General features: G+C 40.6%; 1 protein-coding gene and 1 long non-coding RNA gene across 8 annotated transcripts in view; one reads left to right on the top strand and one right to left on the bottom strand.

Moving 5' to 3' along the window:
- rgs3a (regulator of G protein signaling 3a) overlaps positions 1–16,459 on the top strand; it is a 121,565-nt gene that overhangs the window by 45,788 nt on the left and 59,318 nt on the right. For 6 of the 7 annotated variants that reach the window (XM_069715262.1, XM_069715265.1, XM_069715264.1 and 3 more), the window contains 5 exons: positions 1,377–1,416; positions 2,342–2,667; positions 4,190–4,267; positions 7,769–7,880; positions 11,510–11,553. In XM_069715262.1, coding sequence (XP_069571363.1) covers positions 1,377–1,416; positions 2,342–2,667; positions 4,190–4,267; positions 7,769–7,880; positions 11,510–11,553 — 600 coding nt within the window. Of the gene's footprint in view, positions 1–1,376; positions 1,417–2,341; positions 2,668–4,189; positions 4,268–7,768; positions 7,881–11,509; positions 11,554–15,219; positions 15,739–16,459 lie in introns of those variants that run through there. The other variant, XM_069715268.1, reaches the window with a different exon arrangement.
- The window catches only part of LOC138630755 (uncharacterized), a 103,796-nt gene that overhangs the window by 72,987 nt on the left and 14,350 nt on the right, over positions 1–16,459 (bottom strand). The gene's annotated exons all lie outside the window — the stretch shown is intronic.

Raw genomic sequence — 16,459 nt, 5'->3', positions numbered from 1 at the left:
GCTAACACTTCTTTAACAATACAATACTAACCTATTAACCCCCCACCAGTTAACAAACATGTAGGATGTGTGTGAGACTTGATCGCAATCTAGTTTAATCCTACAGCATCTTTATAGTTTGGTTCATACATATAAACCACTGAATCCTTTTAATGTCTCATGTAGAGTTTATAGTTACGTTTTCTTTCTTTCTTCTGTTTGTCTGTGTGTGATGTTGCTCGTAGGTCTGTCTGTGACTCGAGGCTGTGTGTGTGTGTGTGTGTGTGTGTGTGTGTGTGTGTGTGTGTGTGTGTGTGTGTGTGTGTGTGTGTGTGTGTGTGTGTGTGTGTGTGTGTGTGTGTGTGTGTGCGTGTGTGTGTCTGTCTGTGTGTGCCTCACGCAGTGTCCATCTTCATCTGTGTGCTTTTGAAAGGTTCAGGTTCAGCTGAGGGACACGTCATGAGATCAGATTGATTTTAGAAGGAGTGAACAGAAACTGATTCTGAGAAATGACGGCGTGATTGGAAGGAAGAGGGTTCAAGCTTCAGGAAAAAGACGTCAACATAGTGAATAAACCTTCCCCTTCAAAATAGCTACAACTTTGAGGCAGCAATTTGGATGAGATTTTGTTTTGGCCAGGCTAAATATACTGAAAGCCCTGTGGAAATGGGTCATGTTGGTGGATATCACACAGACGCAATACTTTAGTTCACAAACAAAGAGCTTTAAAATATTTATCCTAATAAACTGGCGGAAAAGTGAACTACTGTTGTGTTCTTTGAATACATCTTTGTGACATTCTTCGTCTGAGTCCACCTGCGGTGTCAATCTGAACCACGTGACATGGTGGCAGCTTTCTATCTTTACTCCCTCGGTAGACTGTAATATGTTGTGACAAGTAGGAAGCCTCGCCGCCTCGCTGAGTCCACTGTAATTCAAAATGGGTTCAGATGAGCCCTCGAAACCAAAACTGAATGTCATGCAAGGAATCGCAGATGATTGTGTAAATGTTGGCCAGTAAAAAAAAAAAAGAAAAAAGATTAAAACTTACGGCATAGCAACACAGGAAAGAAAAGTCTCAGACACAAATATAACACACACAAAAAAAATACAAAACCTTCTGATTGAGTAGGATACACAATGTTCCTTTAAATGGAAATTTGTCTTCATGATAATAAATAAATATGCCTTGTTGCAACCCATTTATAGCCACACATCTTAATCATTACATCTTCAGCGTCATCATAGAAAGATAAGATCAGAATTGTATTTTTTATATTTTGTGATAAAACAATGGCATCTGGTTTGTCATTGTTTAAAATGTCTTTTGGCAGTTTTCATTCTGCTGAAACGAGCCCGCTCGGTGTTTCTGTAACTCTGTATCATTCTGCTTTCAGATCTTGAGGCCTGTTTACCAAGAAAACCAGGGGACATTAGGTGAGACGTTTACAGTGTTCAGATATACAGTGTTTTATTGAAGGCTTCAGCGAACTGTTTCTGGCTCAAAGCCTTTGATTGAGTTGGCTTTGGGTCTTTATTATTTTGGATGTAGCCCAATGTTAATTATATTTTGGACTTGAGGTTATTGTTCATTTAATAAATGTTATTAAATTAATTTAACATTTGGCACTCAATCAGAGCCTCAAATTAAACTGACCTTAGAAATACAATGGATGCGACACTTTTGATGCTCTCTCTTTTTATTTTTTTATTTAAATGTATTTTGTCCTGGCAGCTGTATTTTGTTACCTTTTGGTTGTAATCTGTAATGTAAACATGAACGTCGTCTCCAGGTCTGAAAAGTGAAGAAACTGCACAGGTCCCTTAAAGTGCAATTCCACTGAGGGCCACTAGGTGATGGCTCCAGTAGACTCCCGTTCAAAAAGGTTCAGCTTCTCTCCTGAATCACAAAGTCAAATACTTTTATGATGGTGTCCTTTGCTAAATTCACTCCTTCTGATCAATGTTTTGGTCATCCTTTTGAGAATAAATTTGTAATTAATTACATATTAGGCCTTGAAGAGACTCCAGGCTTTAAAACGGCCTTTCACAAATCAACGGGTAATGTCACAGTGGGCTGCCACATGGATAGAAACCGTCGAGCTGTTTCCCCGTTGTGCTCTGTTTATGTTAAGATAAGCTAACACTTTTATTTTGCTTCATCTTCATATTTATGGTACAGAAAATGATATCAGTCTTCTCATCTAATGCTGCACAAGAAAGTGAATGAGTGTCCTACCCTCAAATGATTTGAGATCTCTCTGAGCTAAATAACAGTAATAACTCCACCCCATGATAAATAGCTGCAGAAATGATTTGCCGTCTGTGTCTTTACCTTCACCTTCTTCTTTTTGTTTCACAGCTTCCAGGTTATACCCCACACGGCAGGCCTCTGGTCCACAGCCCCAGAGTGGAGGTGGGGGTGCTTTTTGTGGAGGTGGTGGTGGTGGTGGTGGTGGTGGAGGTTTCTCCAGCCGCAGCGGCTTCTTACGTCGATCTAACAACTCCAAGATATCAAAGGCGTCATCCACCTCCACTAACGCCGCCGCACCAAACTACCAACAGCAGCAGAACGCCAATTTTGCCAACTACCAGAACTGCACCATCGTCCGCTCACACACTCCACATGGTAACTATGGATACGTCAAAGTGGCGCCGAAGATCCTCATCTTCCCCATCTTTGTTCAGGTAGGCCGCTTTGTGTGTGTTTCAAGGTTGTGATGGCAAATTATGGCGCATCTCCATAAGTGTGAATTGTTTGTGATTTGGTAAACTGCCTTTAATTGATGTTCTTAGCCTTCAAAATGCACATCAAAAGGTTTCACACCTTAGTTTTTATACTGTTAATTAGTGAGTGCAGTACTGGGAATTTTTTTTTTTTTTACCTTCGGACACAGTCGGGCTGCCGATTGCTTGATATTTAATACAGGATGCAAATAAGTGTATCCCTTAAAAAGTCTCCTGTTATCATTATTATCAGTTTGAAGTAAAAGTACAGACCAGATGACATGCGATTGTTCCCATCCGGACTTGTAGTAGTTATGTCAGGTCACCATGATATTCTGAAAACTGGTCTTCACAAGTCAAACAGGGAAGTCCATATAAATGGTTGATGTGTTTTTTCCCCCTCATTCATTTGGCTCAAACTGAAAACAGACATTTGAGGTTTGCAGTTAGGAAATATTTTCACATCCCTGTCTGTCTGAATTTCTAATATTTTGCAAGTCATGAGAGTTTCAAAAGCAACATATTTCAGATATGCGCATGTGTCAATGGTATTTGTTGAGAGAGTGTAACAATGTGAGCAACCAGGATGGTTATTTCCCTGCTTGCATGTGTGAGACACAGTGAAAGGAAATGAGCTGTATGAGTGAAATTGAAGGGCTCGTTTAGGATTTTTATTTTTGTTCTGTGTGACCGGTTTAGGAAGCCGAGGCCAGTTATGTTTAGTCATGAACCATTGCCAGATAAATGCTCAATTCTGCATATGTACATACAGGATAGTGAAAATGAATTATCTCGAGGCAAATGTGTTAAAAAAAAACCCAATGAAGACCTTGGTGTGATAAAACAGTTGTTGTGGCTACAGCAACTTATCTGGGCTTCTTATATTCAGCACACACACTCACATAGGTTCATATACTATGCAAATGTTACTTATGTTCACACTTTGAGTCGGCCCTCACACCCTTGACTCGAGAGGAAGTCCCCTCCTCCTACGTTGGCGTGCTACTTCATTTTAAGTGTCGGTGTCTCAACCACACACTCACACACACACACACACACACGCGCACACACACACACACACACACACACACACACACACACACACACACACACACACACACACACACACACACACACACACACACACACACACACACACACACACACACACACACACTGCCTCTCAGTCGCAGCTCACTCTCTGTCTTCATAGAGCCACTTTCAGTCGTGTTTCCTAGAAGAAAAAGACGTGCTATTTGCTGTTAGGCAGATCGATTGGATTTGGGGGCCAGAATGGATTTGGTACAGCAACTTTTAACTCATCAATTACAAACGTGACATTGTGTTTTTGTATTCTTCTGATGAGGTTTCATAAAGAATGCACGATGTACTCACTGCTGTTGATAAATAACTTTAAAAATACTGGTTGTGAATAAATGAGCCTGAAATCTTTGTAATCCGTGTCCTTGGTGTATCTCTGCAGCCTCTTGACCTGTGCAGCCGAGCACTCATCATATCTGAGGAGATGATCCTACATGAAAGCAAGCACCACTCCCTCAAGGTAAGTGGCATTAGTAGTTGTTCATATCAGTCTATATCTTTGTCTATTATTTCCAAACTATATTAAAAATGCCTGTGTGTACAGTATGTGTGCATCGTGTAGCTCCGACTTCAGTTTACTTTTCCACAAAGGAATCTTGATGTGGAAACATCTTATATAATATATATAATAAAACTCCGGCCGCAAGGCCGCAAATGTGGTGCAGGACTGAATCCTGTTGACACAAAGGAAAACGTCTTTATTATAAGCTTTATAATGTGATGGATAGAATACGATTGATGCTCTCTCCTCTCCTCTCCTCTCCTCTCCTCTCCTCTCCTCTCCTCTCCTCTCCTCTCCTCTCCTCTCCTCTCCTCTCCTCTCCTCTCCTCTCCTCTCCTCTCCTCTCCTCTCCTCTCCTCTCCTGAAGAGGCTACAGAGGCGACGGGCCTCTCCTCAGATTTCAAGAGACAAAAAGAGTCGTGGCAAATATTTTGTTGGATTGTCACAACCACTTATGTGGTTTGTTTATTTGGCCAAATGAGAAGTGACGGTCCGACGCCCCCACACGCATCTGAAGTCAAAATGTGTGTTTTAGTTCTGCATGTATATAAAAAGAGAGAACAAGTGCAAAGCAGCATCCCCGAGAGGAGGGGGGGGGGGACGTCTGAACATCTCTTATGAATTTGTAACTACTCTGAACTACTGGGTTCACATGAGTCAAGGAAGATAAATAATGGATGAGGAAGGAGAGCGCCGAAGATCTGACGGACAGAGAAATTCTGTTTTATGTGTCAAAAGAAACTTAAGCTCCTTCGATATATATTAATGATCATTTCGCAGGATGTTAAGCTCACTGACAAGAATATTTGGCATTATACGGTGTCTTAGAAAAGTGTTTTTTTCGATCATAAAAAGTATTAAATATGTAAAACTTTTGTACCACAAGTAAAAGTGCTTATTCTAAATATTGGCTTTCATTCTGAGTACAAGTATTTAAATATTGTAGGTGAAATAGTCATTAAGGAAACACGTGTTTTATGCTGTCGTTGGTTCTGACATAAGGACTGTGAAACAGAATTAAGATTTGCATTATGTTCATAATCACGTAGATACATGTGAAGGAGAACTTGTGACACAAGTAGAGTTTCAATGTTCCAGCAGAAGTATTAATTACAATCAAAGGACAACAACAATAAATAACAGCTTGTGATGTGTGTGAGGGAATACTGTCTGACATTTCATTGTTCTTTTAGAAGAAGCGTGTTGAGGGTGATCGTTTGTTCAGGGACTCGACTGTCTTATATGCAGAAGAGTGAAGATGCATTGAATTGACTTTTGTCCACAGTTCTTGAAGATGCTTTTGTCAGATCGTCTTTGTGTTGCAGTGCAGTGAAGTTCGGCAACTGCTGGCGTGGAAATGTGATTGTGAACTCTCAGCGGGGTCAGTCATAAAACAAATATTTAGCAGCCAGTGTTTGTCAGGAGGGAGGCTGTTTTTAATGACCTCTCTGTGTTGTTGCAGCTTTTACTCTTCACGCTCCACAGTTGTGTTCAGATCATCAGGCCGGCGAACTCACAAACACGCAGCGCTTTTATTGTAATGTCCGAATAGAAACAGGAAGCAGGACGTTGGATTTAGTCTAAAGTCAAATTGGCATTTAGTGGATTAAATAACTATTATTGACATTAACATACCAAGTTCATTATGTTTTTTTATAGTTATCAAAAAATATTTTTAAAAACTCATTAAATTAGTGTCATTATTTAAAGCGATCCCAGAAAGCCAGTGTAACATCTGTTTGGGACAGAATGCTGTAATTACACTCAAATTACATGTTTTAATCTTATCAGTTGTAAAACAGGAGTAAAGTGACATGAATAAAGTGCGTTAATTTGACCTCGATGACTTAAAGATTACCTCAACAATATGTGACATTTATGAATGTTTCATTTATTTATTGAATAACAAGCTCAGTATTCATTTTAGGATGGACACAAAGTTGTTGTTCAAATACATACAAAGAAAGAATCAAAGCAGTAAGTGTGTGTGTGTGTGTGTGTGTGTGTGTGTGTGTGTGTGTGTGTGTGTGTGTGTGTGTGTGTGTGTGTGTGTGTGTGTGTGTGTGTGTGTGTGTGTGTGTGTGTGTGTGTGTGTGTGTGTGAACTTTTGTGCACATTTGAACAGCACATTATGTGTGAATGTGTGTATTACGCAGTATGTGTTATATATTATAAATATGTATATTTCTCTGCATGACCGCTGTTTCCATCTTACGTACTTTGTCCTTTACACGTTACTCCTTCATTCTCATCCGCCCACTCAAACTACACACATGCATGCTTGAATGCATACATACACACACACACACACACACACACACACACACACACACACACACACACACACACACACACACACACACACACACACACACACACACACACACACACACACGCTCTACCCGCATGCTGGCTACATCAGAAATACCCTCTCTGCTATCTCATCCTTCAGAGGAAGCCACCAAAGCAAAAGCATTGTCTTGAAACACTGCCCATCTCCATGAATTACACTGCGTGTGTGTTATGTTGCATGAAAAGCAGCAGTTATGCATAAATTTAGGCCTTTAGGTTCTTTTCTTTTTTTATCCTCTACTAATTGTGTCCTTATTTCTTCATGCTTTGTTCCTGTCGTCATTCGTTCTCATTCGAATGCTTCTCTGGCATGACTTTCTTCTCCTCACCAATGCAAAAGCTGAAAGCCGGTCGAGGGCAGTTGGGGCATGTTGCGAAACTCAAAGTCAGTCAGTGAAATCTGCAAAGAAGCAACCTGAAGTTTGTGTGTGTGTGAAGTGTTCTGGGGGGGTGTAAATATAATTTGAAGGCTTATGGTATTGCTTTGCTTTTGCCTGATTTTAATAACAGATCTTTTAATAGTTTTTCTTACATTGATAAAATATCAGTTCAGTAAAACTGAGGCTGCAAAAGCAGACAGATTTGACATTATGTTGAATTTAGTATTTTGTAATGTAAAAGTATTGCTCATCCTTCTGTATGCTGGAGATAATTGAAAGCAGCTTTGACCCGAGGAGTTTTAGTAACATGGACTGCACAGATATTCTGATTCACATTCATACTGTTGCAGTCACACGTATGACTGTGTTGTTTATCTGCAGGCCAGAGTGCAGACGTTCCTGTGAAATATGACGTAGTTCGAAGGGAATTTTAAATAACTCATAATAGTATGAATGCGAAGTATGATGAGTTTCTAGTTTCAATAAACTATTTAAATAATTGTACTGTATATCGGAAAGGTTTTTAAGTGCACATGTTCTCTTTTACTGGCAGATAGAAGACACGTTTAGGAATAATTTAACACGCAGGGTCAATAATCAACAAGCTGCGGAGCGAGATGTAGTGAGATGCTGCTGCGTGGCCCTCCACCTCACCACCTCCCGGCCGTCATCCTCTTCTTTCCTGTTCTGCTATTATTAACCTTCCTCCTCCTTCTGTCCCTTTCAGGTTACGGTTTTTGTCTACAGCGACTTGATGCTGGTGACCAGAGAAAGTGAGCCGGGCAGGTGTAACGTCCTCCAGAGCCCCCTGTACCTCCGACAGCTGCGACTCCAGGATGGTACGTACCGTCATCGCCTCTACGGCGTGTCTGTCACTCAGCACAACACAGAAATTCAAACGTAAAAGTAAAGTAATCGTCATTAAAATCCATTAAAACAGCCAAAATGACAATTTGTAAACACATCTCAAAACAATCTTATCTACGTGGTGCCACGTTAAACCACGTTTGACCTTCTACATTTCAACACAGAATAAAAAAGGAAACGTTGCACAAACAAACCACACGACCAGAAATAAACACACAGAGCTCTGATGGCGGCGATGTTTTCGGTTGAGCTTAACCAGAGGATATTTAGGGAAAGACTGCCCAATTTCCTGTTGCTTTGTCCTTTTATTTCACCTTGGTGTAAACAACCATCTCCTCTGGCGATATGGGGAGAATAGCTTGGCCACACACAGCCCGGGCAAATCAAATAAATATGGCTAACTGGAAATATCTGTGTTTAGAGAGGTGGGCGGAGCCAGAGGATACACTTACATACTCAAAACTGAGACTTGAACCGTGCGTTGGTTAGAAACTGTAACAGGTGACTCTCTTCCAGCTGACTGATATAAACAAAACTTAAGATTCATATTGTCCAAACTGCATGAATCCGGTGAATCCTGGTTGCTGTCGGGACGAGACGGTTGGTTCTGTCCCAAAGTGTGATGGCTTCAGAAGAAAAGACGGCTTTCAGCTCTGAAATCACTGACTGGAAAATGGACCTTCCCACGAATATCATTCTCCTCTATGTAAACCAAAGAAACTGCACATTTCCCACGTTTTTGAAGGAGCTTTAAGGTTTTAGTGTTCCTCACTGAACAACGGTTTCACCCAAGTTCAGCTCTTCGTTCTGACGCTTCCAGCTCAACTCTACTCACATTTTTTGGGGGGGTTTTCTGTTGGGAAAAAGTTGTTGCTTGAACTGCTTAATATCCAGTTTTATATCCAGGGACAGCAGATGAATCTGAGCGGTTGTGAGATGATTACTAGGAGAGGAAGGAAGAAAAAGGTGTTTTCAGGTTGTGGACTTTTTCCTCTAAGCTTTTAGTTTTGCTGAGATATCTGATCATTTACACATTTATGGAAAAAAGTTTATGAAAACAAAAATCACTCTTAAGTGGAGCTGTTACCAACTCAATGACATCTGAAACTCTGCTTTTTGTAAGACATCATGTAAATCATGACTCTTGTTAAATATTATACTGAACAGAATCAGTGCTCACTTTTAGTATGATCACAAAAAATATCAGTTTCAGTCACATTAGTTATATTTTTTAAGTAATGATCTTTCTCTGTTTTGTTGAAGCTTCCTTTTCACTCTTCATTGAGACTCTGGATGCATTTAGTCCACAAATCTTCTACGTTTTCCCGCCAAGACTCACACATGGACACACTTATTAATTCAATAAGTCAAGCAGTAAAATCCAGCTGCTGCATGCACATCTGTAAACAAGGCTGCAAAATGTATTCTTCCTCTTGTCAGTCTTTTTATCTTTTGTTTTCAAAGGTTACTGTTTATTCAGTTTTCAAAGTTCGGCATTATTTGTGTGTCAACATAAGGTGTGAGTCAGACTTTGGGGTCGGGGTGGCCGGCTTCGTGCCTTTGAACTAACTACATCTAAAAGAAACGTGAAATACTGCACAGGGTTATTATTTTCAGCGACACAACAGGGATATTAAACAGAAAAACGTCCACTTTGCAGCTAATACTGCCGTGATTAAAAAAAAAAAAGTGTTGTAAAAGTATTTTAGCACAAGTATTTCTGATTTTAGTAGACAGATTAAGGGTGACCTCCTCCCCCGCGGACACAGCTCGCCTCCTATGGATCACTTCTGACCTCCATCCCACACCCAAACAATCAGCCATCACCAGGGTTTGCGTGTCTGTGTGTGTGTGTTCCATTAGAGGACACACACACACACACACACACACACACACACACACACACACACACACACACACACACACACACACACACACACACACACACACACACACACACACAGACACACACACAGACACACACACACCCACCTCCACCCGGCTGCCTGTCATTGTTATTTCGCTTCGGCAGCGTCACTCAGGAAAGAGGCGCCGGGGGATTGTGTTTGTTTCAGCGAGGGCGTGTTTGACGAGCTTGTGTGTGTGCGTGTGCGTGTGCGTGTGTGTGTGTGTGTGTGTGTGTGTGTGTGTGTGTGTGTGCGTGTGTGTGTGTGTGTGTGTGTGTGTGTGTGTGTGTGTGTGTGTGTGTGTGTGCGCGCAGGTAATGGCACACAGTTCAATAAAGGGGCTTTCCTGTTACCCTGATACCACACTGAGGAGCGTGGGAAACAATGACTGGTATAAAACCTCAGTCCAAAATCACAGTAGCATGTGTCCCTCCAAACATCATCAGCAGCTTTACAACACTAAATAAAACAAGATCTCTTTTTTTTTTTTTTTTTTTTTTACTATCTGGGGACTTTTTCTTCAGTATGTAATCAAAAAAATTTGAATGACAGGGAATTACTAAATTTATTCCACTTTCTTTTTCTCACATTTGAGATAAAAACCTTTCAGCAATTAAGAAAAAGGTATTTTTAGGCTTATAGGATTTCTTGATGTACAGAAAACAGAACCTTTATTTAACTTTATTAAAAGTAAAGACATGGATATCACAAAGAATGTGAGTTGCTGTCTTTTCCCAGAAGTTCTCCTCTTGGTGGAAAACCAGAAAGATATCCAACAGTGACATCTGCTGTTTGTGACAAAGAAACACACTTTTAATAAATGTGGACCCTGCTGGCGACCCGCTCACAACCGTTTTGGTTGTTTCACGTGAAAAATGACAGGTTTTTTTTGCACTCATTTCTCTAATTGCTTTGGGCTCTTCAGTCATCAATAACAATCGAATCAAAATGTGATGCTCTTGTTTGGTCGCTCACGATCAAATCGCTCCAGGAAATACTGCCTACTGTAAATATGTTTTTATTTGCGTTATTGCTTATTAAGTCAGTAAGATATTTAATGCTTAAGATTGTAAACACAGAGAGACTGTTTGAACGTGTTTATTGTTGTTACCGCGGCAATGGAGGGAGGTGCGGCACGCCCCGATCCTCTCCCATGGTCATATTTGTGTTTGTTAATATTTACCAAACCCATGTATTGTGAAGACCGCCTGTTCAGTAGTGTGATAGCGGTCAAACCGGGTGAACGTAGAGAGGACGCGGGTCTACGTTCAAGTGTGTGTGTGTGTGTGTGTGTGTGTGTGTGTGTGTGTGTGTGTGTGTGTGTGTGTGTGTGTGTGTGTGTGTGTGTGTGTGTGTGTGTGTGTGTGTGTGTGTGTGTGTGTGTGTGTGTGTGTGAGTGTTCACTCGATTAAAAGCATTTATCTTGACTCCAGACCCACAGGCCTGTCGCGCAGAGCGCTTCCTCAGTGAATTATGGGAGGATGTCTACTGTGTAAGGCTGACTTACAGTAAAAGCTTTCCATAAATAAAAGTATTTGGGAAAAATCAAAACCGTAAATCAACGAGGCTGCTTTTATGTACAAGAAGGAAAAGGAGTGACTTAAAAAAAAACAACCAAAAAAAGGGCACCAGGAGAAAGTTTGCAGGGAAGGAAAGAGATTTAAAATTAACTTCTTCCTTTCCTTGTCTTGCAGATTACGCAGAAGAGCTGAGGTTCTACCTGATTCACATGACGGAGGTAAGAAAGAGTATTATGTGTGTTGAGAGAAAGACAGTGAAGGAGGCTCTGATGTGAGCAGTGAGCCGGAGGGACAATTGACTCTGGTGGAAATCACATTACAGGGAAGACACGGATTAGCAGAGAGCACTAATGAAAATGTCTTTTCTCTGTGTGTCTTTCTCCGATCTGACTTCCTCTCAGACCTCTTTCAAACAAAACAGTTTTTACTGCAGTATTTGTTGCATTATGCCAGATATTAAGACATAAGCATCATCTTTAGACGTCTAACGCATTTTAAAGATGGAATAAAAAGTAATCTGTGTATTTACATTGTGATTTGTTTAAGAGTTGATAACTCGATTATCCTAGTTATTATGAAAAATAGTTATACATCTGCTGTAACACCTCTCGGGCTGTCATTTTAGGATGAACGACTAGCAAAATTGATAATATTTTCCTATTTATTTAATTATTGTAAGGACCACATACAAAAATAATTTCCATATGTTTCAAAAGAGGTCATATAAATTTAAATATCACCTCCATTAATCACTGCATGTCTTAAAACAGAGTTTTCAGCTGCTTTATCTGGAACCGAAAACAACAACTAGCTCAGTGCTGCTCTTCATAATCAGTTTTAAAATCTCTCAAAATATCAGTTTCATTATTGTCTGTCCTTCCAGCAGAGAGAGCATGAAGGCAAACCAAACCAGGAGGCTGGGATGGTTCTGATACTGTGATGGGGATGGATGGATCTTGAAATCCAGAGGAAAAATGTAAAACAATCAAAATACCCATTTGTGCATTAGGACAGTTGCTAAAATAAAAACTTTGAAATGATTTCAGCTTTAAGCTAAACTCACCTCTAGCGGAGTCTGCTGACGCCTCATGAGAGCTCCAGTTCAACTTTAGGAGTCATTTTTCAAATTGGAGCTTTTCCCGACTTCTCACGGCTGACGGTCTCAGAAGTGCTTTAAAATATAAGCTGAAGAGACAGCTGAACTATTTCTCTGCTTTTTTTTTTTTTTTTTAAATTTATTTAAACTCTATGCCGCCACCGTGACTCGTCTGCAATTTGTTTCGGCTGCAAGTGTCTGCTCATATGGTTTATCTTTTCACTGAGCAAATATATAAACCCCCCCGTCTGCTGCAGACACACACACACACACACACACACACACACACACACACACACACACACACACACACACACACACACACACACACACACACACACACACACACACACACACACACACACACGCACGCGCGCGCACACACACACACACACACACACACACACACACACACACACACACACGCACGCGCGCACACACACACACACACACACACACACACACACACACACACACACACACACACACACACACACACACACACACACACACGCACGCGCGCACACACACACACACACACACACATTGTCGCACTGCTTTGAAATGTGCTACGTAGCCTCATTAGCAGCTTATGAATCTTTTAGAGTTTTTTTGTTTTTTTCTGAAATTCCAGACAGAATACGAGGGGCCTGATGACTATCCCACAGGCTGCAAAAAGAAGAAGGAAAAAGCTCCATAATTATTCAGTCTATCCAATTAGGCAACATATATAAATAGTGACTCTTGCGTAAGTCGGCATGGGACAGAAAGAGAGAAAGTTTGTGAAAGTTAAAGGCAGATTTTAGGTTTTATACACCGTATTAAAAAGATCCACATGACTGTGTGGTTAGGCACTATGGTAGCTGTTATTTTTATATTTTATATGGAGTTTATTTCATAGGATTCTGTCACAGAAATGAACAATGTTGAACACATAAATCACACATTTGCAGATCCCAGTTACAGTAGTCGGGCACAGTTTGGACACACGTCCTCCTTTCAGACGTTTTCTAGCGGCCGTCCTGTCAGATGCTCAGACACAATCGCGCACACGCATGCTGACATGAATCTCCTGGAGATTTGCTTTGACCTCAAACATAACACACACACACACACACACACACACACACACACACACACACACACACACACACACACACACACACACACACACACACACACACACACACACACACACACACACACACACACACACACAGAGGATCTGTATTGATTTAGCTGTCAGCAGTTTATTTCGTACCTCAGGGAGAAAGCGGTAGTCACAATGAAACACAGCACACTCTTACTCTGATTCTTATTTCGACTGTTAGAAATGCTAGAAGGTACTTTATAATTTCAATATCATTTATGATGAACTACCTTTTTATATAACTTCATTCTGATTAAAAAATATGCTAATAAATGAGCAAATAATCGATAAAGGCACACCCCCCCCTCCTCTGCTAAACTACTGCAGTGCTTATTTATCTTGAATTCTTACCGTCTTCCCCGAGTGGTTGACCTCCTGCTGCCTTTGTAGGGCGCGCTGGTGTGTGAAGTAAAGGGACATGAGAGGGGGATGAAAGAGAAGGAGAGACATGAAGATATCAAAGGAGACTTCAACAGAGGTCTTAAATAACAAGACTATTGAGCTCTGCTGATCAAAGATGATGAAGACATGTTGAAATGACCGTGACTATGTGTGCGTGTTTGTGTTTACTCAAATGAGAGATGTGCATGCGATGGCCTCTAATTGAATTGCTCTTTCTGGCTTCCCTGTGCAAAGGTCACATATACACACTCTAACTAAGAGAGAGGCTCTCCTTGCTCGGTGCATGTTTTTAGTTAAACATTGCATTTTCTCGTCCCATTTCTGTTAATGCATACTCTGATCCTGGATTCATCATGACGGCAACAATAACTACAAACATGTATACTGTAACTAAAGCTGACAAACCAACATGAAATATTCTACATTTATATTGATTTTTTTTTTAACTGCTCCCACAACAGTTTATCTTTGGTTTGATTGCTTTTTTTGTGTGTGTTCATGTACTGTTATGGGTGTGTTTATGTTTGTGGAAAATATTCAGTTTTTAATATTAGTTTATTTCATTTGCATGTCACCCTTTCCTTTCCTTTCCTTTCCTTTCCTTTCCTTTCCTTTCCTTTCCTTTCCTTTCCTTTCCTTTCCTTTCCTTTCCTTTCCTTTCCTTTCCTTTCCTTTCCTTTCCTTTCCTTTCCTTTCCTTTCCTTTCCTTTCCTTTCCTTTCCTTTCCTTTCCTTTCCTTTCCTTTCCTTTCCTTTCCTTACATGTGACCACATGACACATGTATTTGTGCACATGTTTTGCCCAGTGGAAACTTGGTTTTGGAACATTTTATGGTGCATCATGTGGTGAACATGTGTCATCACATGTCCCATTTATGGAAAACAGGAAACTCAAGAGCTTTCCTTTCCTTTCCTTTCCTTTCCTTTCCTTTCCTTTCCTTTCCTTTCCTTTCCTTTCCTTTCCTTTCCTTTCCTTTCCTTTCCTTTCCTTTCCTTTCCTTTCCTTTCCTTTCCTTTCCTTTCCTTTCCTTTCCTGACTCATCATGCAACAAACCTCCCCACTATACCTCTTTAACTTAATATAGCATTATACTGGTATCAATGAAAATACAAGAGGACTTCTCATCTATTTCATTTTATTCAGGAACTTCTGTCGCCTGCTGTGTTCACTTTTAATTTGAAAGGAAATAATTAGCTTTGAAATAGTCTGGTTTTTTTTTTAACTTAAATGATTTCAGCGCAGACTGAGGTAAAATCAAACTTCTATTCTTGCGGAAGTAAGAAAAGCTTGTGTGTCTCCTGAAGTTGTGAACGGTCTGTTACGGTCGTCTCGTCTTCTCTTGTCTACTCCTGCCTGTCCTTCTCTTCCATAGCTGGAGGTCATCCTATTTTAGCACTTGCTCGAAACGGGACCGATCTAACCCAGATTTAAACTCGCGAGAAAAAGCACGTGTGTGCGTGTGGAGGAGGGTTGAGATTGTGTCTCTGGGAAATGAAGTGTCTGTTGGGTGTGTGTAAGTGTGTCAGTGACGCAGGAGGAGAGGAAGCGAGGCGGCGTGGTGTAGGTAAACCAAAAAAAGAAACAAAACGCATCAAGAGTACGGAGAGACAGCGTCTGAGATTATTGACGAGCAGAGTCCGTCCGGATCGTTGCAGAGTGATCATGGGCAACCTGGCTGACCGAGTCGGGCCTAAGAGGAGGTTCGTCAGGGAGGAGAGCTCTCTGCAGCGGCACCTGCTCTCTGACGGGGGAGACGTAAGTCTGAAAAAGGCTTAGAGAGGAAAACAGAAACGGCAGAAATCAAGAAGGACATTTAAAAATGAAAAAAAAAAGAATCGTTATAAAGAGGATTTTATGGTTGTTTAGTGCCACTCATTGTCATCGAAGTGTAACTTCTCACCAACAATAACACTGTTGTATGTCAGAATAATTTAGAAGTGTTTGTGTTGACTCAAAACTAACTTTGATGGAGTTTTGATTTTTCCCTGGGCTCCACTCAGCTGAGGAGAACTCATACAGGAACATATGGAAGTATGTTGTACTCTTCAGTGTCATATCCTACCAAAAACCTGCTGTTTAATGTGCTTCTAGTAATGGGTGCTAATATGAGTGAGGTCTCCACAAGTGAAAGATGAGAATTCCATTAAGTGTATGGTCACTCATTTACCTCTATTTCCCAGAAACTGCCATTAGTGTCTAATCGGCACAATGCAGTCCCCACTAATGACGATAAAATCATGAATAATCTCCACTTACTAAAGCAAAGCCGTAACAATGACTCAAACTACTTACATCATCTTGTTTGCATGCGCTTTTTAATTTTTTTTTTTAAATTTTTTTTATCTCGTATCGGATTTGTCTTATTTCATATGGAGTTTGCAGGTAGTGGTTTAGAGATTTGAATTATGTTTTGTAACCGTGTAGCAGTGTAGAGATGCGATGATTGAGAAGAGATGAGATAAGCGGACGCTCCGTC

The sequence above is a fragment of the Brachyistius frenatus genome, unplaced genomic scaffold (assembly GCF_029030835.1).
Source record: "Brachyistius frenatus isolate BFR_SWC_R1_liver_20210118 unplaced genomic scaffold, ASM2903083v1 Contig_140, whole genome shotgun sequence".
Lineage (NCBI taxonomy): Eukaryota > Metazoa > Chordata > Actinopteri > Embiotocidae > Brachyistius > Brachyistius frenatus.
This window is presented reverse-complemented; position numbering and strand designations above follow the sequence as displayed.